This window comes from Oryctolagus cuniculus, chromosome 21 (genome assembly GCF_964237555.1).
Source record: "Oryctolagus cuniculus chromosome 21, mOryCun1.1, whole genome shotgun sequence".
Classification (NCBI taxonomy): domain Eukaryota; kingdom Metazoa; phylum Chordata; class Mammalia; order Lagomorpha; family Leporidae; genus Oryctolagus; species Oryctolagus cuniculus.
This window is the reverse complement of record NC_091452.1, coordinates 25,278,506-25,298,683: the sequence shown is the minus strand read 5'-3', so window position 1 is coordinate 25,298,683 and position 20,178 is coordinate 25,278,506. Positions and strand designations below refer to the sequence as shown.

At 44.8% G+C, this 20,178-nt stretch overlaps 1 protein-coding gene across 1 annotated transcript in view; it reads right to left on the bottom strand.

Annotated features, from left to right (window-relative positions):
- The window catches only part of LOC108178662 (immunoglobulin lambda-1 light chain), a 353,981-nt gene extending 336,270 nt beyond the window's left edge, over positions 1-17,711 (bottom strand). The window contains exon 1 of the mRNA XM_070065859.1: positions 17,649-17,711. Coding sequence (XP_069921960.1) covers positions 17,649-17,697 — 49 coding nt within the window. The 5' untranslated portion in view covers positions 17,698-17,711. The remainder of the gene's footprint in view (positions 1-17,648) is intronic.
- Positions 17,712-20,178: the final 2,467 nt, after the last annotated feature.

The following is a 20,178-nucleotide window of genomic DNA, read 5'->3' as shown; positions in this document are numbered from 1 at the left end:
TAGGACATCTGCCATTCTATGAGTCTGCTGAGTATCTCGCTTCCCATGTTGGATCACTCTCCCCTTTATTTATTCTATCGGTTAGTATTAGCAGGTACTAGACTTGTTTATGTGCTCCCTTTGACTCTTAGTCCTTTCATTATGATCAATTGTGAACTGAAATTGATCACTTGGACTAGTGAGATGGCATTGGTACATGCCACCTTGATGGGATTGAATTGGAGTCCCCTGGTATGTTTCTAACTCTACCATTTGGGGCAAGTCAGCTTGAGCATGTCCCAAATTGTACATCTCTTCCCTCTCTTATTCCCACTCTTATGTTTAACAGGGATCACATTTCAGTTAAATTTCAACACTTAAGAATAACTGTGTATTAATTACAGAATGAAACCAGTCATATTAAGTAGAACAGACAAAAAAACTACTAAGAGGGATAATGTATTAAGTTGTTCATTAACAGTCAGGGCTATGCTGATCAAGTCACCATTTCTCATAGTGTCCATTTCACTTCAGGAGGTTTCCTTTTTGGTGTTCAGTCAGTTGTCACCGATCAGGGAGAACATATGGTATTTGTCCCTTTGGGACTGGCTTACTTCACTCAGCATGATGTGTTCCAGATTCCTCCATTTTGTTGCAAATGACTGGATTTCGTTGTTTCTTACTGCGGTATAGTATTCTAAAGAATACATATCCCATAATTTCTTTATCCAGTCTACCGTTGATGGGCATTTAGGTTGGTTCCAGGTCTTGGCTATTGTGAATTGAACTGCAATAAACATTAGGGTGCAGACCGCTTTTTTGTTTGCCAATTTAAATTCCTTTGGGTAAATTCCAAGGAGTGGGATGGCTGGGTCGAACGGTAGGGTTATCTTCAGGTTTCTGAGGAATCTCCAGACTGACTTCCATAGTGGCTTGACCAGTTTGCATTCCCACCAACAGTGGGTTAGTGTCCCTTTTTCCCCACATCCTCGCCAGCATCTGTTGTTGGTAGATTTCTGTATGTGAGCCATTCTAACCGTTGTGAGGTGAAACCTCATTGTGGTTTTGATTTGCATTTCCCTGATTGCTAGTGACCTTGAACATTTTTTCATGTGCCTGTTGGCCATTTGGATTTCCTCTTTTGAAAAATGTCTATTGAAGTCCTTGGCCCATCTCTTAAGTGGGTTGTTGGTTTTGTTTTTGTGGAGTTTCTTGATCTCTTTGTAGATTCTGGTTATTAACCCTTTATCTGTTGCATAGTTTGCAAATATTTTTTCCCATGCTGTCGGTTGTCTCTTCACTCTCCTGACTGTTTCTTTTGCAGTACAGAAACTTCTCAATTTGATGCAATCCCAATAGTTGATTTTGGCTTTGACTGCCTGTGCCCCCCCCCCCGGGTCTTTTCCAGAAACTCTTTGCCTGTGCCAATATCTTGAAGGGTTTCTCCAATGTTCTCTAATAACTTGATGGTGTCAGGTCGTAGATTTAGGTCTTTAATCCACGTTGAGTGGATTTTTGTGTAAGGTGTAAGGTAGGGGTCTTGCTTCATGCTTCTGCACGTGGAAATCCAGTTTTCCCAGCACCATTTATTGAATAGACTGTCCTTGGTTTTAGATCCTTGATCAAATATACGTTGAGGCGGAGCCAAGATGGCGGAATAGTGAGTGCGCGCACCGATAGTCCGGGAAAATTTAGTTTAGTAAAAGGGGAGTTACGGTAGCCGCAGAAAATAGAACCAAACAAAAAATTGCAGGGGAAACCCTTCTGGATGGAGCAGGCGTGAATCGGAGGACCTACTGGGAGAACAAGGTCGCCCACCACGCGGAAGCCAAGTCGCGGGACCCAGCCGCAGAAGCCCCAGGGTCTGCGCGACAGTGCTCCAAGGGGAGTGCATGCCACACAGAAAACAGCAGGGAGACTTGGGACGCTCAGGGCTCCGAGTCCACACATCGGCGCTGGAAGGGGAGGTGAGCTCAATAACCCGAGACATGGGTGGGGAAACGGGGGTCAGAATCTAGAGGGGGGCCGGAAAGTGCAGCAAACTCACTACCGGAAAGAAGGGAAAAAAAAAGCTTCGGGGTTTCTCTTCCCCCTAACCTTGCAAAGGTTACAAGGCTGCAAGGCTTGAAGAATTCCCAAGAGACAAAGAGCAGGCCTCCTCTTTGGATTTACATATCAATGGGTGAGAGTTAAGGAACTGAGTCACTACAATTCAGTAGCCTAGGCAACCCAGTGGGAGTCCAGAGGAGCCAAAGACTGGAAGCTAAATACCATCAATTCTTCACAGCCCTGCCCTGCGGTGTTACTTACCCCCTGAATAAATAAAATAAATAAATAAATAAATAAATAAATAAAAAGAGAGAGATTTACCACGCATAACCTGAGGGTGTCACCTTTGCACACCCTTAACCAGGAAGAACCAGGCAGAGCTCTCAGGCCACACCCATCTCAAGCCTCCAAGGCTCCTCCAACAGCAGGCAGTCCACTTAACACGGACACAGTATAAAAAAAAAAAAAGAAAAAAAAAAGCGCACAGTGACGCAAGAAGAATTAACTATGCCAAGTAACAAACACAGAAATAGAGGGAGCAAGATCAACGATGACACTATGATGCCTCCAAATAAGCAAAACACCCCAAGCCAAGAGTATGAAGATGATGAGATAGAAGAAATGCAAGATACGGATTTCAAAAAATTTATGATAAGAACATTTAGAAGTTTTCAAAAGCAAATCCTTGAACTACAGAAATCCTTAATGGACAAGATTGAAAATCTTTCTCGTGAAAATGAAATTTTAAGGAAGAGTCAAAATGAAACTCAGAAACTAGTAGAACAGGAAAGTGTAATAGTCAAGAGAAATCAAAATGAAATGAAGAGCTCAATAGATCAAATGACAAACACATTAGAAAGCCTTAAAAACAGAATGGGTGAAGCAGAAGAGAGAATATCGGACTTAGAAGATAGAGCACAGGAAAACATACAGTCAAACCAAAGAAAAGAAGAGGAAATTAGAAACCTAAAAAATATTGTTGGGAATCTACAGGATACTATTAAAAAAACCAACATTCGAGTTCTAGGAGTTCCTGAAGGCATGGAGAGAGAGAAAGGATTGGAAGGCCTTTTTAGTGAGATACTAGCAGAGAACTTTCCAGGTTTGGAGAAGGACAGAGACATCCTAGTACAGGAAGCTCATAGAACCCCCAATAAACATGACCAAAAGAGATCCTCACCATGACACGTGGTAATTAAACTTACCACAGTGAAACATAAAGAAAAGATCCTAAAATGTGCAAGAGAGAAACGTCAGATTACTCTCAGAGGATCTCCAATCAGACTCACAGCTGACTTCTCATCAGAAACCCTACAAGCTAGGAGGGAATGGCGAGACATAGCACAGGTGCTAAGAGAGAAAAATTGCCAGCCCAGAATATTATATCCTGCCAAGCTCTCATTTGTGAATGAAGGTGAAATAAAGACCTTTCATAGCAAACAGAAATTGAAAGACTTTGTGGCCACTCATCCGGCCCTGCAAAAGATACTTAAAGATGTGCTACACTCAGAAACACAGAAACACGGCCATCAATATGAAAGAAGGGAAAGGAAGAACACCTACCAGTAAAAGAGCATGGGAAGCTCAAAGCATATAGTAGAAAATATTTCCGGGAAAATGGCAGGGCAAAGTCACTACGTATCAATTGTCACATTGAACATTAATGGTCTGAATTCTTCAGTTAAAAGACACCGTTTGGCTGGCTGGCTCACAGAACACAACCCAACTATTTGTTGCCTACAAGAAACACATCTCTCTAACAAAGAGGCATGCAGACTGAAAGTGAAAGGTTGGAAAAAGATATTCCATGCCAACAGAAACCAAAAAAAGCAGGTGTAGCCATATTAATATCAGACAAAATAAACTTTAATACAAAAACTGTTAAGAGAGACAAAGAGGGACACTATATAATGATTAAGAGTTCAATTCAACAGGAAGATGTAACTATTATAAATGTATATGCACCTAATTACAGGGCACCGGTCTATTTAAAAGATATGTTAAGGGATTTAAAGGGAGATTTAGATTCCAATACAATAGTACTGGGGGACTTCAATACTCCACTCTCAGAAATAGACAGATCATCCGGACAGAAGATCAACAAGGAAACAGCAGATTTAATTGACACTATTGCCCAAATGGATCTAACAGATATCTACAGAACTTTCAACCCTACATCTACAGACTTCACATTCTTCTCAGCAGCGCATGGAACCTTCTCTAGGATTGATCACATACTAGGCCATAAAGCAAGTCTCAGCAAATTTAAAAGAATTAGAATCAAACCATGCAGCTTCTCAGACCACAGCGGGATGAAGCTGGAAATTAGCAACTCAGGAAACCCCAGAAAGTATGCAAACACATGGAGACTGAACAACATGCTCCTGAATGAACACTGGGTCATTCAAGAAATCAAAAGAGAAATCAAAAACTTTCTGGAAGTAAATGAAGACAACAACACAACATATCAAAACTTATGGGATACAGCAAAAGCAGTATTGAGAGGCAAATTTATAGCAATAGGTGCCTATATCAAGAAATTGGAAAGGTACCAAATAAATGAGCTTTCAGCGCACCTCAAGGACCTAGAAAAACTGCAGCAAACCAAACCCAAATCTAGTAGGAGAAGAGAAATAATGAAAACCAGAGAAGAAATTAACAGGATTGAATCCAAAAAAACACTACAAAAAATCAGCCAAGCGAGAAGCTGGTTTTTTGAAAAAATAAACAAAATTGACACCCCATTGGCCCAACTAACTAAAAAAAGAAGAGAAAAGACCCAAATCAATAAAATCAGAGATGAAAAAGGAAACGTAACAACAGACACCACAGAAATAAAAAGAATCATCAGAAATTACTACAAGGACCTGTATGCCAGCAAACAGGAAAACCTATCAGAAATGGATAGATTCCTGGACACATGCAATCTACCAAAATTGAACCATGAAGACATCGAAAACCTAAATAGACCCATAACTGAAACAGAAATTGAAACAGTAATAAAGGCCCTCCCAACAAAGAAAAGCCCAGGACCAGATGGATTCACTGCTGAATTCTACCAGACATTTAAAGAACTAATCCCATTTCTTCTCAAACTATTCAGAACAATCGAAGAAGAGGGAATCCTCCCAAATTCTTTCTATGAAGCCAGCATCACCTTAATCCCTAAGCCAGAGAAAGATGCAGCACTGAAAGAAAATTACAGACCAATATCCCTGATGAACATAGAAGCAAAAATCCTCAATAAAATTCTGGCCAATAGAATACAACAACACATCAGGAAAATCATCCACCCAGACCAAGTGGGATTCATCCCTGGTATGCAGGGATGGTTCAACATTCGCAAATCAATCAATGTGATTCACCACATTAACAGACTGCAGAAGAAAAACCATATGATTATCTCAATTGATGCAGAGAAAGCATTCGATAAAAGGCAACACCCTTTCATGATGAAAACTCTAAGCAAATTGGGTATAGAAGGAACATTCCTCAATATAATCAAAGCAATTTATAAAAAACCCACAGCCAGCATCCTATTGAATGGGGAAAAGTTGGAAGCATTTCCACTGAAATCTGGCACCAGGCAGGGATGCCCACTCTCACCACTGCTATTTAACATAGTTCTGGAAGTTTTAGCCAGAGCCATCAGACAAGAAAAAGAAATTAAAGGAATACAAATCAAGAAGGAAGAAGTCAAACTATCCCTCTTTGCAGACGATATGATTCTTTACTTAGAGGATCCAAAGAACTCTACTAAGAGACTATTGGAACTCATAGAGGAGTTTGGCAAAGTGGCAGGATATAAAATCAATGCACAAAAATCAACAGCCTTTGTATACACAAGTAATGCAATGACTGAGAAAGAACTGCTAAGATCAATCCCATTCACAATAGCTACAAAAACAATCAAATACCTTGGAATAAACTTAACCAAGGACGTTAAAGATCTCTACGATGAAAATTACAAAACCTTAAAGAAAGAAATAGAAGAGGATACCAAAAAATGGAAAAATCTTCCATGCTCATGGATTGGAAGAATCAACATCATCAAAATGTCCATTCTCCCAAAAGCAATTTATAGATTCAATGCAATCCCAATCAAGATACCAAAGAGATTCTTCTCAGATCTAGAAAAAATGATGCTGAAATTCATATGGAGACACAAGAGACCTCGAATAGCTAAAGCAATCTTGTACAACAAAAACAAAGCCGGAGGCATCACAATACCAGACTTCAGGACCTACTACAGGGCAGTTGTAATCAAAACAGCATGGTACTGGTACAGAAACAGATGGATAGACCAATGGAACAGAATTGAAACACCAGAAATCAACCCAAACATCTACAGCCAACTTATATTTGATCAAGGATCTAAAACTAATTCCTGGAGCAAGGACAGTCTATTCAATAAATGGTGCTGGGAAAACGGGATTTCCACGTGCAGAAGCATGAAGCAAGACCCCTACCTTACATCTTACACAAAAATCCACTCAACGTGGATTAAAGACCTAAATCTACGTCCTGACACCATTAAGTTATTAGAGAACATTGGAGAAACCCTTCAAGATATTGGCACAGGCAAAGAGTTTCTGGAAAAGACCCGGGGGGGGGGCACAGGCAGTCAAAGCCAAAATCAACTATTGGGATTGCATCAAATTGAGAAGTTTCTGTACTGCAAAAGAAACAGTCAGGAGAGTGAAGAGACAACCGACAGCATGGGAAAAAATATTTGCAAACTATGCAACAGATAAAGGGTTAATAACCAGAATCTACAAAGAGATCAAGAAACTCCACAAAAACAAAACCAACAACCCACTTAAGAGATGGGCCAAGGACTTCAATAGACATTTTTCAAAAGAGGAAATCCAAATGGCCAACAGGCACATGAAAAAATGTTCAAGGTCACTAGCAATCAGGGAAATGCAAATCAAAACCACAATGAGGTTTCACCTCACAACGGTTAGAATGGCTCACATACAGAAATCTACCAACAACAGATGCTGGCGAGGATGTGGGGAAAAAGGGACACTAACCCACTGTTGGTGGGAATGCAAACTGGTCAAGCCACTATGGAAATCAGTCTGGAGATTCCTCAGAAACCTGAATATAACCCTACCGTTCGACCCAGCCATCCCACTCCTTGGAATTTACCCAAAGGAGTTTAAATTGATAAAGAAAAAAGCGGTCTGCACCCTAATGTTTATTGCAGCACAATTCACAATAGCCAAGACCTGGAACCAACCTAAATGCCCATCAACGGTAGACTGGATAAAGAAATTATGGGATATGTATTCTTTAGAATACTATACCGCAGTAAGAAACAACGAAATCCAGTCATTTGCAACAAAATGGAGGAATCTGGAACACATCATGCTGAGTGAAGTAAGCCAGTCCCAAAGGGACAAATACCATATGTTCTCCCTGATCGGTGACAACTGACTGAACACCAAAAAGGAAACCTCCTGAAGTGAAATGGACACTATGAGAAATGGTGACTTGATCAGCATAGCCCTGACTGCTAATGGACAACTTAATACATTATCCCTCATAGTATTTTTTTTTGTCTGTTCTACTTAATATGACTGGTTTAATTCTGTAATTATCACACAGTTATTCTTAAGTGTTGAAAATTAACTGAAATGTGATCCCTGTTAAACATAAGAGTGGGAATAAGAGAGGGAAGAGATGTATAATTTGGAGCATGCTCGGGCTGACTTGCCCCAAGTGGTAGAGTTGGAAACATACCAGGGGACTCCAATTCAATCCCATCAAGGTGGCATGTGCCAATGCCATCTCACTATTCCAAGTGATCAATTTCAGTTCACAATTGATCATAATGAAAGGACTAAGAGTCAAAGGGAGCACATAAACAAGTCTAGTATCTGCTAACACTAACCGATAGAATAAATAAAGGGGAGAGTGATCCAACATGGGAAGTGAGATACTCAGCAGACTCATAGAATGGCGGATGTCCTAAATAGCACTCTGGCCTCAGAATCAGCCCTAAAGGCACTCGGATCTGGCTGAAAAGCCCATGAGAGTATTTCAGGCATGGAAAGCCAAGACACTCCGGCAAAAAGATCTCTGTGAGTGAGATCCCAGTGGAAAGAACAGGTCTTCAAAGAGGGAGGTGCCTTTCTCTGAAGGGAGGAGAGAACCTCCACTTTGACTATGACCTTGTCTAAACAAGATAAGAGTCGGAGAACTCAAGGGGCTTCCATAGCCTTGGAAACTCATGACTGGTGCATAGGGAGATTACTGATGCCATAAACAGGAGTGTCAATTTGTAAAGTCAACAACAGGAGTCACTGTGCACTTACTCCTCATGTAGGATCTCTGTCCTTAATGTGCTGTACACTGAGGCTTAATGCTGTAACGAGTACTCAAACAGTATATTTCACTTTGTGTTTCTATGGGGGTGCAAACGATTGAAATCTTTACTTAATGTACACTAAACTGATCTTCTGTAAAAAAAAAAAAGAAAAGAAATTATCAATTCCCAACTTGACTCTCACTGGGATTAAACATGACAATAGGTCTGATCTGATTTCATCATCATTTAAAAAAAATCATCTATTATTTTTCACTTTATGTTTCTGTGTGGGAACAAACTGTTGAAATCCTTACTTAATGTATACTAAGCTGATCTGTATATTAAGATAATCGAAAATGAATCTTGATGTGAATGGAAGGGGAGAGGGAGTGGGAAAGGGGAGGGTGGTGGTGGGAGGGACGGTATGGGGGGGAAAGCCATTGTAACCCATGAGTCGTACTTTGGAAATTTATATTCATTAAATAAAAGATAAAAAAATATATATAAGTTGGCTGTAGATGTTTGGGTTGATTTCTGGTGTTTCAATTCTCTTCCATTGGTCTATCCATCTGTTTCTGTACCAGTACCATGCTGTTTTGATTACAACTGCCCTGTAGTAGGTCCTGAAGTCTGGTATTGAGATGCCTCCGGCTTTGTTTTTGTTGTACAAGATTGCTTTAGCTATTCGAGGTCTCCTGTGCCTCCATATGAATTTCAGCATCATTTTTTCTAGATCTGCGAAGAATGTCTTTGGTATCCTGATTGGAATTGCATTGAATCTATAAATTGCTTTTGGGAAAATGGACATTTTGATGATGTTGATTCTTCCAATTCATGAGCATGGAAGATTTTTCCATTTGTTGGTATCCTCTTCTATTTCTTTCTTTAAGATTTTGTAATTCTCATTGTAGAGATCTTTAACGTCCTTGGTTAAGTTTATTCCAAGGTATTTGATTGTTTTTGTAGCTATTGTGAATGGGATTGATCTTAGCAGTTCTTTCTCAGCCGTGGCATTGCTTGTGTACACAAAGGCTGTTGATTTTTGTGCATTGATTTTATATCCTGCCACTCTGCCAAACTTCTATGAGTACCAATAGTCTCTTAGTAGAGTTCTTTGGATCCTCTAAGTAAAGAATCATATCATCTGCAAAGAGGGATAGTTTGACTTCTTCCTTCTCAATTTGTATTCCTTTAATTTCTTTTTCTTGTCTGATGGCTCTGGCTAAAACTTCCCCCAGTACTATTGTATTGGAATCTAAATCTCCCTTTAAGTCCCTTAACATATCTTTTAAATAGCCCGGTGCCCTGTAATTAGGTGCATATACATTTATAATAGTTACATCTTCCTGTTGAATTGAACCCTTAATCATTATATAGTGTCCCTCTTTGTCTCTCTTAACAGTTTTTGTATTAAAGTTTATTTTATCTGATATTAATATGGCTACACCTGCTTTTTTTTGGTTTCTGTTGGCATGGAATATCTTTTTCCAACCTTTCACTTTCAGTCTGCATGCCTCTTTGTTAGAGAGATGTGTTTCTTGTAGGCAACAAATAGTTGGGTTGTGTTCCTTGAGCCAATCAGCCAATCGGTGTCTTTTAACTGAAAAGTTAAGACCATTAATGTTTAATGTGACTATTGATACATAGTGACTTTGCCCTGCCATTTTCCCGGAAATATTTTCTACTATATGCTTTGAGCTTCCCATGCTCTTTTACTGGTAGGTGTTCTTCCTTTCCCTTCTTTCATATTGATGGCCGTGTTTCTGTGTTTCTGAGTGTAGCACATCTTTAAGCATCTTTTGCAGGGCCGGACGAGTGGCCACAAAGTCTTTCAATTTCTGTTTGCCATGAAAGGTCTTTATTTCACCTTCATTCACAAATGAGAGCTTAGCAGGATATAATATTCTGGGCTGGCAATTTTTCTCTCTTAGCACCTGTGCTATGTCTCGCCATTCCCTCCTAGACTGTAGTGTTTCTGATGAGAAGTCTGCTGTGAGTCTGATTGGAGATCCTCTGAGAGTAATCTGACGTTTCTCTCTTGCACATTTTAGGATCTTTTCTTTATGTTTCACTGTGGTAAGTTTAATTACCACGTGTCATGGTGAGGATCTCTTTTGGTCATGTTTATTGGGGGTTCTATGAGCTTCCTGTACTAGGATGTCTCTGTCCTTCTCCAAACCTGGAAAGTTCTCTGCTAGTATCTCACTAAAAAGGCCTTCTAATCCTTTCTCTCTCTCCATGCCTTCAGGAACTCCTAGAACCTGAATGTTGGGTTTTTAATAGTATCCTGTAGATTCCCAACAATATGTTTTAGATTTCTAATTTCCTCTTCTGTATGTTTTCCTGTGCTCTATCTTCTAAGTCCGATATTCTCTCTTCTACTTCACCCATTCTGTATTTAAGGCTCTCTAATGTGTTTGTCATTTGATCTATTGAGCTCTTCATTTCATTTTGATTTCTCTTCACTATCATCCTTTCCTGTTCTACTAGTTTCTGCATTTCATTTTGATTCTTCCTTAAAATTTCATTTTCACGAGAGAGATTTTCAATCCTGTCCAATAAGGATTTCTGTAGTTCAAGGATTTGCTTTTGAAAACTTCTAAATGTTCTTATCATAAATTTTTTGAAATCCGTATCTTGCATTTCTTCTATCTCATCATCTTCATAATCTTGGCTTGGGGTGTTTTGTTTATTTGGAGGCATCATAGTGTCATCGTTGATCTTGTTCCCTCGATTTCTGTGTTTGTTACTTGGCATAGTTAATTCTTCTTGCGTCACTGTGCGTTTTTTTTTATTTTTTTTAATTTTATACTATGTCTGTGTTAAGTGGACTGCCTGCTGTTGGAGGAGCCTTGGAGGCTTGAGATGGGTGTGGCCTGAGAGCTCTGCTTGGTTCTTCTGGGTTACGGGTGTGCAAAGGTGACACCCTCAGGTTATGCGTGGTAAATCTCTCTCTATTTATTTATTTATTTATTTTACTCAGGAGGTAAGTAATACCGCACCGCACGGCTGTGCAGAATTGATGGTATTTAGCTTCCAATCTCTGGCTTCTACCCAAAGAGTCTGTGCAGGCTCTGTTTCTCCTCTGGACTCCCACTGGGTTGCCTAGGCTACTGAATTGTAGTGACTCAGTTCCTTAGCTCTCCCCTGTTGTTATGTAAATCCAGAGAGGGGGCCTGCTCTTTGTCTCTTGCAAACTCTTGCAAGCCTTGCAGCCTTGCAACCTTTTCAAGGTTGTCGGAGAGAGAAACTCGTCTGTACCAGTACCCCCCCACCTTTTTTCCTTCTCTCCTGTAGTCAGTCTGGTGCAATTTCCCGCTCCCCTCTAGATTAAGACCACCGTTTCCCCGCTAATGTCTCGGGTTATTGAGCTCACCTCCCCTTCCAGCGCCGATGTGTGGACTCGGAGCCCTGGGCGTCCCAACTCTCCCCGCTGGTGTCTGTGTGACATCCACTCCCCTTCCTGCACTGGCGCACAGACCCTGCGGCTCCCGCGGCTCGGCTTCCGCGTGGTGGGCGACCTTGTTCTCCCAGTAGGTCCTCCGAGTCACAGCCACTAGATCCAGAAGAGTTTCCTCTGCAATTCTTTCCTGATCCTTTTTCTGAGGCTACCGTAACTCCACTTTTATTAAACTAAATTTTCCCGGACTATCGGTGCGCGCCCTCACTATTCCGCCATCTTGGCTCCGCCCCCTCAGTCTTCTGGGATTCTTGATAAGAGAAGAGGCAATGAGCTCACTCTGGAGGGAGTAGTAGAAATGTGAGGAAAACAGGGAAAAGCATTTGTTACGCAGGTGAAGCACCATGAATGTGACTGCTATAATTTCTAAATTTTACTGAATTTTAAGAAATGAAATTTAAGCATGAGCATTCACACACAGTTCATGGGGACTGCACTGGACTGGACAATTCCGATGGCACCGAGGTAGTGGAGAATACAATGTGAAGCCAGTCACAGGGCAGAAGACCTGACAGCATTGTCACCCAGCTGTGTTGCTGCTCCTGTCTGGGTGTATGGCATCCACCCCGAAGTGGAAACTGAGAGACTGCAAGACCTTGACACAACTTACTCCTTCTTTATGCCATGTTTGATGTAGACGCTGTTAGAGAAGCCACCACGATGAATGCATTTTCTATTCTTAGGGGAATTGTGAACATTTTTGAAATGTTAATTGCATACGTGTTTGGTCAACACTCATGCTTAACAGATTGGTTGTGGGAAGACTCCATATTATTGGGTAACAGATAGAGAGAGACTTCATGGGTTTACGACATTAATCACATACCCATATGATCATTTGAAATCTGTTGTGAATACTTTGGGTGGTCAAAGGGAATCAACATCAAAGAGAGAAAACCTCTTAACTGTGGACAGTAGCAGGACACAAATGAGATTTAAGCCATAATCTTGCCTGGAGCTCACAGCAGGTGACTCTAATCCAGTCCAACTCACACTGGGGCCAGTTGGTTTCCAGAGCCCCTGAAATATTTGAAATGCCTGGAGTTCATTCCATTTGTCTGGACTGTGATTAGAGGGCTATGGGCTTCTGCACTGGCTGGGCCCACTGCATCTCCCAATGTCCTACGCTGCACCGAAGGCCCTCCCCACAAGGAAGGACCTGCCCATCACGTCCATAGCTCCCAGGCTCAGAAACTCAGTTGTGCACCACAGCTGTTCTATGAGTGATTGAGAAGGGAGCAGGAGGCATCCATGAAGGTGGGGAACAGCACATCTCCACGATGAGAAGAACAGAGAGGATCCATGTGCATGGATTCCAACCCCAGGCCTCCAGCAGAACACAGAGCAAAGAGCAACCTCCTGCAGGGCACAGGCTGGGCACAGCTGGGCGGGGACCCTGGGGGAGTTTCTGTCTCACTTCCCCATGAGTCTGGAGCACTGTGGGATTAGCATCGCTATTGTAAGACTGACAGTGGTAGTCAGCCTCGTCCTCAGCCTGCAGCCCAGCGATGGTCAGGGAGGCAGAGTTGGAGGCGCTGTCGATGGAGCCAGAGAACCGATCAGGAACCCCCGACGGTCTCTGATCATCACTGTAGATGACCATGGTGGGGGCATTGCCTGGGTGCTGCTGGTACCAGTGCACATAGTCACTCCCGATGTTACCACTGTCACGTATGCAGGATATGGAGACTGTCTGCCCCAGGGATCCCGACACAGACTGGGGCTGAGTCAGCACAAACTGGGCCCAGGACCCTGCAGGAGAGAAGACACACACACAAATGCGAGGACAGGTGAGCACGACCCCCAAATTAGGGGAAGCTGGCAGCATCCAAGGTGCCACCCAGGTGCACTCCCAGAATGCCCTGCAGGCAGCCACCTGTGCAGTGAACCAGGACTGTGAGGAGCAGTGGAGCCCAGGCCATGGCTGAGATGCCCAAGTCCCTGCTTCCTGAGCCCACAGTGAGGGCTGAGCCAGCCTCCCTTCTTATCTGCTCTTCTGGCCCTCAGAGTGGGAGGTCTCCATGCAAATGTTTCTCACTCTGGAGGCTGTGAAGCCCCTCCCTCAACCTCAGCCTGCATTCTGCTTCAGAATTGGGAAGCCCCTATAAGGGAAAAAGGGCTCCGCCGTGTGGATGGACAGGAACTCCTCCAAGTGGCATGCAAGCGGCTGAGGAGCTGTGGAACCCTGAGCAGGTGCCTGGACCACAGCTCCCTCTGGTGGATGAAGGAGACACTTACATGCTGCCTAGGTGCTGGTGATCAGGGCTCCTCCCTCCCCCACCAGCACCTGTCAGAACTCTAATCAGTGCCCAGGAGGTCTCTGTTCCCCATTTCATGCTCACGTTGAATTTAAGTCTTCCTGTCTAATCAAATGTGCTAAGCACCACTCATCTGGTTAAGACATTTTGTCTCAATTATTGTTGTTGGATTGAATTAACATCCCAGAGAGAATGAGCTCTGTTTGGAAGGAGACAGAAATGAGGGACCTATTTTTTTGGCAGGATGAAGCACCTGGTGAGATTCTCTGAGATTGGAGTGGAAAGGAGGCCCAGCAGGAACACGGAGGAAGCCTGGGCTGAGAGCAGACGTCACCGACAGAAGACACAGAGAGCAGCATGCTCTGGAGGAAGTGGGGGGGGGCACTGTATGAATCAAAGGTCTGCATAGTCAACACCCATTGATTAAATAAAGTACTCAGTTTCATGGTGGTAGACTGTTGAGGCACTGATCCAGTGAATCTGAAAACAATATGGGATTAGAATGTGCACGACTGGATCTCCTGGAAAATGTGGGAAAATGGAGTTGATGTAGGCTGAAGCTATGGTGTGTGCACCTGCTGCACATCACTGCTGTCCCCCTAGAGATCTTACATAAACTCTTCCGTGAGAGCCGGTGTTTCTATTCTGGAGAGCGAGGTGGCAGGAATGAGGTGGATGGAAGGGAAACTCTGCATCCCACTGGGAATGGGACGTGCTGTCCTCCTGTGGGCATGGAATGAGGTACGGATCTAAAATGTGCTCGTGGGGGCCTTCATGGACATGGGGTACTAAAATCATTGAAACTCGTGTGTGATGGGGACAATTTTATTGCAAATGAGGTCCTGCCCAGTACCTGCCCTGCCGTCCCTGAGCCCTGGTGCTGGGTCTGCTCCTAATGCAGACACAGTAGAATCAATGTTTGCTTCATTCCTTGGGGCCTTGAGAGGAAGCACCTGCGACATGAGACAAATTACCTTTGCTAAGGCACTCTGCTGGGCCTGAGGGGACACAGATGCTGAGTTCCCATCAGTGAAAACCTTTGCCAACCCCCAAGCCTGGCACCTTTGCATGAATTGTCCCGGATGAGCAGCTGTGGAGGAATCCGAAGTTTGTCACACTGCGCCCCCTGCTGGCAGAAGGGCACAAGCCTCCCCATGGTCAGGAAGCCCTAGAGCCCAGCTGGTTTCTGCAGCTCCCTGGTTTCTGTCTCAATTCACAGGGACCCACGAATTCAGCCCAGCCTACTGGGCCCCTTCCCCTGGCAGAGTGTATTTCTTCTCTATTGTTCTCAGTTTAGCAACAGATTTATGATTCAAAATCTGCTCTTCAGTGAATCCAGAATCCCAAAGCATAATGTCCAATAGAAAGGGTTATTACAGGCCTTAGATCTTGTTGGAACTGGGATTCCAATTTATTTGAATTCACACATTCAGTGACCTGGGCTGTTGGTTTTTCCCCTGAGCCGGGCAGTGTCTGGGCTCTGTGGATGCAGCAGGAACAACCACAGGAGAGAAGCTCCCTGCTCTCTGGGAGCTTGGAGCACAGCGGGGGAAACACTCAGGAAACAGAGTCCTGGAGACAGGTCCTCCAGGCTGAGCCCTGACCACACTCACCCTGGGAGCCTGGTTCCCACTCCTGACTACTGGGAGCTGCTTGTCTCCCATGAGACCCAGACACCACCCTCCCCCAGGCTCTGTCCAGAGCCTCGCCAGCTTGGCCACCCTCTGACCTAATCCTGGTGCCGGTGTCCATCACAGTTCACCAGGGCTAGGAAGCCTCCTGGGGAGATTTTACTACTGTGAACCCCATGATCCTTCATTCCTTAAACCATGCTCTGAGTAATAGTTCAAATACATGCATCTGATAAGGATACTTCCTGCTTGAAAAACTCCCTTAAATTCTATCTCCGGCCGGCGCCACAGATCACTTGGCTAATCCTCTGCCTTGTGGCCCCCGCACACCGGGTTCTAGTCCTGGTCGGGGCACCGGATTCTGTCCCGGTTGCCCCTCTTCGAGGCCAGCTCTCTGCTGTGGCCAGGGAGTGCAGTGGAGGATGGCCCAAGTACTTGGGCCCTGCACCCCATGGGAGACCAGGAGAAGTACCTGGCTCCTGCCATCGGATCGGCACAGTGAGAGGGCCACAGCGCACCGGCCGCGGCAGCCATTGGAGGGTGAACCAACGGCAAAAGGAAGACCTTTCTCTCTGTCTCTCTCTCTCACTGTCCACTCTGCCTGTCAAATAAATAAATAAATAAATAAATTCTATCTCCAACAAGATGAAATAAATCTCTCAAATATCTCACACAGGGTTTCTCTGGGAATCCCAGTTCCTTCCTTACCTGTCCCTCCTGTGCTGGGACAAAGGCAGAAGCAGATGCTACAGGCAAGGAGGATACGGAACTAAGGGACAGGACATTCCTCTCTAAGTCATTCTGATCTCCCAGCCCCATCACTGTCCATCACCACTTAGAACCAAACACACACCACTGACCACCACCCTGAGAATTGCAAACGTTTATTTTTATACTTTGGTTTTTATTGTTGTAAAAACATAGAATACTACATTACCACTTTTGAATATTTCAATGCTGTCCCCAGCTGTACTCAGGCTGTTGTGCAGTGTGTGTAGAACCAGGCACAACCAGCACTCAGCAGTGTGTGTTGTCCCAGGAGGATCTGGTTGAAGCTACATTGCAGGTGGTGGGAGAAGTCACCAGAGCTCTCAGAGTGAGGAGTGAGATGACTGAGCACTCTGCCAGGGAGCAGCAGGTGAGGCCGCCACAGGAATTTTGCAGGAGTGGTCAGTCTAATAAACATGGAGGAGGCAGAGTCAGGTCAGGTCCTTTACACCCCCCACAATGGTGTGATACCTCAGCCGACCTACAGGGGGCGAGAAGCGTTCTGTTATTTTTGCACCATGGCTGCAGATGGGTACCCTCTGTGGGAATTGGGCCCAGCATGTGGTTCCCAGGGATCCCAGAGCAGGACCATGGGGGAGTACAATGCGTCTGGTTCACTCCTGGGAGCATTGTGCACAAAGGCAAAGTGTTTGAGGGATGAGGAGACCAGACAATGTTTCAAGAACCATTCGGCAGTCTTAGTAACAGAGAAACAAGTTTGTGTCCCACTTCCCCGCTCATCTGGGTCACTGTGTTTAACTATGCGAACCATCAATGAGAGAAACTACACCACAGATGTAGTCAGCTTCATCCTCAGCCTGGATGCTGGAGATGATCAAGTAGCGGTCAGCCTCAGAGCTGGAGCCCGAGAAGCGATCAGGGACCACGGTCCCCGTTCATGGTTTCCATCACTCTCAAGATACATCAGGTACCGAGGGGCCTTCCTTGGGTGCTGCTGCTACCAGTCAATGGTGTAGTCACTGTGCTCAGAGCTCAGAGTGCAGGTGAGCTTGGCCGAGGCTCCCAGGGCGGCAGACGCAGAGGGCGACTGAGTCAGCACAGGCTGGGACAGGGACCCTGAAAGTACAGACACCGTTACCCTGGAGGAAGCACGGGGAGGGGGCATTGCTCCCAGGAGGTGGGAGAGTTAGGTGACCCGGGGGTCTCAATGTGAGGCCCCTCCTGACCTGTGCACTGGAGGAGGGTGAGGAGGAGGAGGAGCGGGGTGCAGGCCATGGTGCAGACTCCCCAGGGCTCAACCGAGGCTGACACTCTGCAAGGCTCTTATCCCCACCCTGGCCCAGAGGAACATGAGAAGGCCTTCATGCAAATCTCTCCTCTTGCTCTGATCAACCACGCCCCACTGGGACCCGTGTGCAGTCACCATGGCGGGGTGTGCTTTTGCAAAGAGGAAGGCTGAGGCTGATCCTGTACTAATGCTGCTCAGGGGCCCGTGGAAGGCCCAGCTGCTGGCCCCAGAGCATCCTGCATCAGGCCCAGGAAGCAGTGTCTGAATACCAGGCTGAGAACCCCCAGTCCAACCCCTGCACATCTACACCAGCCCCCCAACCCAAGGTCACAGTGACCCCTCCTAGGGGCAGCCCCCTCCTCATCCAGGCTCCAACCTTCTCTTTGCTCCTTAGTGGGACAGCAGGTGGCTCCACCCACTTTATAGGGACTAAAAGGGGAGATTCAGTGAGGTCAGAGTAGAGGGAGAGGAGCAGCAAGGGTCTCACTCCCTAAGATACCCCTCCTCCTCCGTCCCCACCAGCAGCCAATTCTGAGTCCACGGCCAGGGTACTGTGAGTTATCAGTGAGGCTGGGGAGGCTGTGAGTGCTGCCTGGGTCCCTGGGGAGGAAGCACCTGCTATGGCTTCTCCCTTGCACCATAGAACTTGTGCCCTGAACGCTATAACTAGCAACAGTTTTTTTTTTTTAATTTTTTATACAACACGTTTTTTTAAAGATTTATTTATTTATTTGAAAGTCAGAGTTACACAGAGAGAAGAGAGGCAGAGAAAGAGAGAGAGGTCTTCCATTCGATGGCTCACTCCCCAATTAGCCCGATACGAATTCCTTAAGGGTTGATTCTGAGATCAGAGTGCAGCACCAGTTTGAATCTGAGTCAAACCTGCTCACTGCTGCATGGATCCACAGCGCCCCCTGGTGACATGAACCACTGAATGGAAATGACCTGGAGAATTCCCCAGAATGTTCAGCAGTGCTTTTTCCCTTTGAACAAACATGGAATTTTATTTTCCATTGCACGTCCTCCAGCTCAGACAGAGGATTGTTTGTGTTTCGCTGTTGCTATCTCAAATTTGTGCGACCTTCACTTCCTGCCCTGCTGTGTCATTGAATCTCCCCAGTGTCGGAATTTCATTTCAAATATTAACTCTGTTTTTATTTCTATGGGAATTTTTCTTTTTTATGTCACTTTTAAAAATACACTTTCATAATTCACACCTGCTTTGCATGTGTAGCTTATATGGTTTCACTTTCACATTTCCATTTGTTTCTAAGCATTTGACATTTTTTTATTAAAAGGATACACCCATGGCCTGACTTTAGAAGCTGGCATCCTGATAATCTGTGCAGTTACTGTCATTTCTAAAAGCTGCAGCAGACCTGACATATAGGGCACACAGTGAGTTGTCACCACTTCTTTAATTATTTATTTGAAAGATACAATGGAGGGGGAGAGAGAGAGCGAGAGCAAGAGCGATAGAGAGAAAGAGAGAGATCCTCCAATCTCTGTTTCACTCTAAATGTGCAAAACAAGGCTAAGCCAGGTGAAGTCAGGAGCCCACAACTGCATCAAGGTCTGCAACCTGAGTGACAGGTACCCATGTCTTTGGCCAGCACCTGCTGCCCCCATCCATGCGCAGGAAGCTAGGTCAGAGGCCGAGCTGGACTTGATCCCAGGCACCCTGGTTAGAGAGGCCGGAATCCCAGGTGCCTATCATTTTTAAAGGTTTATATATTGACTTCAAAGTCAGAGTTCCAGAGAGAGGGAGAATGAGAGAGAGAGAGAGAGAGTGCTTGCATTAGCCAGTTCACAATGCAAGTGGCTGCACAGTCCAGGGCTGAGCCGCTCCGTGGCCAGTATCTGATAACTGTAGACAACTGAAGCTTTGGGTGGAGTTGATGATGATCGATGTTTTGCAAAACAAATGGACAGTTTCAATGTAATTCTCACTGAGACGGAAATCCTAATCCTAATGTGAGAGCTTCCCGTATCAGCATTGGACCTGTGGGGGCCCCTGAACTCTGTGATGTCGGGGTGCTGACACCAGAATAGCACTGCTCATACAAGACACTACCTGTGTTCTTAGTGTCCTCCCAGGGTCTTCGGGCTGCACCCAGTGGGCTCCAGGGAGAGCTGTGTGATGGGGTGAGAGAGCAGGTGTGTGCAGACGGTTGGTCAACCTCAGAGCTGGCTCTGGGGGAGTTGGTTCCACAATGTCTTCACCTTGATGGACAAAATACCTGTGAAAACATTCACAAGCAGGGATGTGCCCATTCCTCACAACATGAACTACCCTCTGATGAGTATATACCCGCTGTTGTCCAAAAACATACCTTAGTTACTCCCATGAGACCTTTGAGAGACCAACTCACGTTACCAGCACGTTTCCAGTATTTGAAAATCATACAGACATTGAGTTTCTGACAGAATGAGACAAGTGTCCCAAACTGTCTCTGAATGTGGTAGAG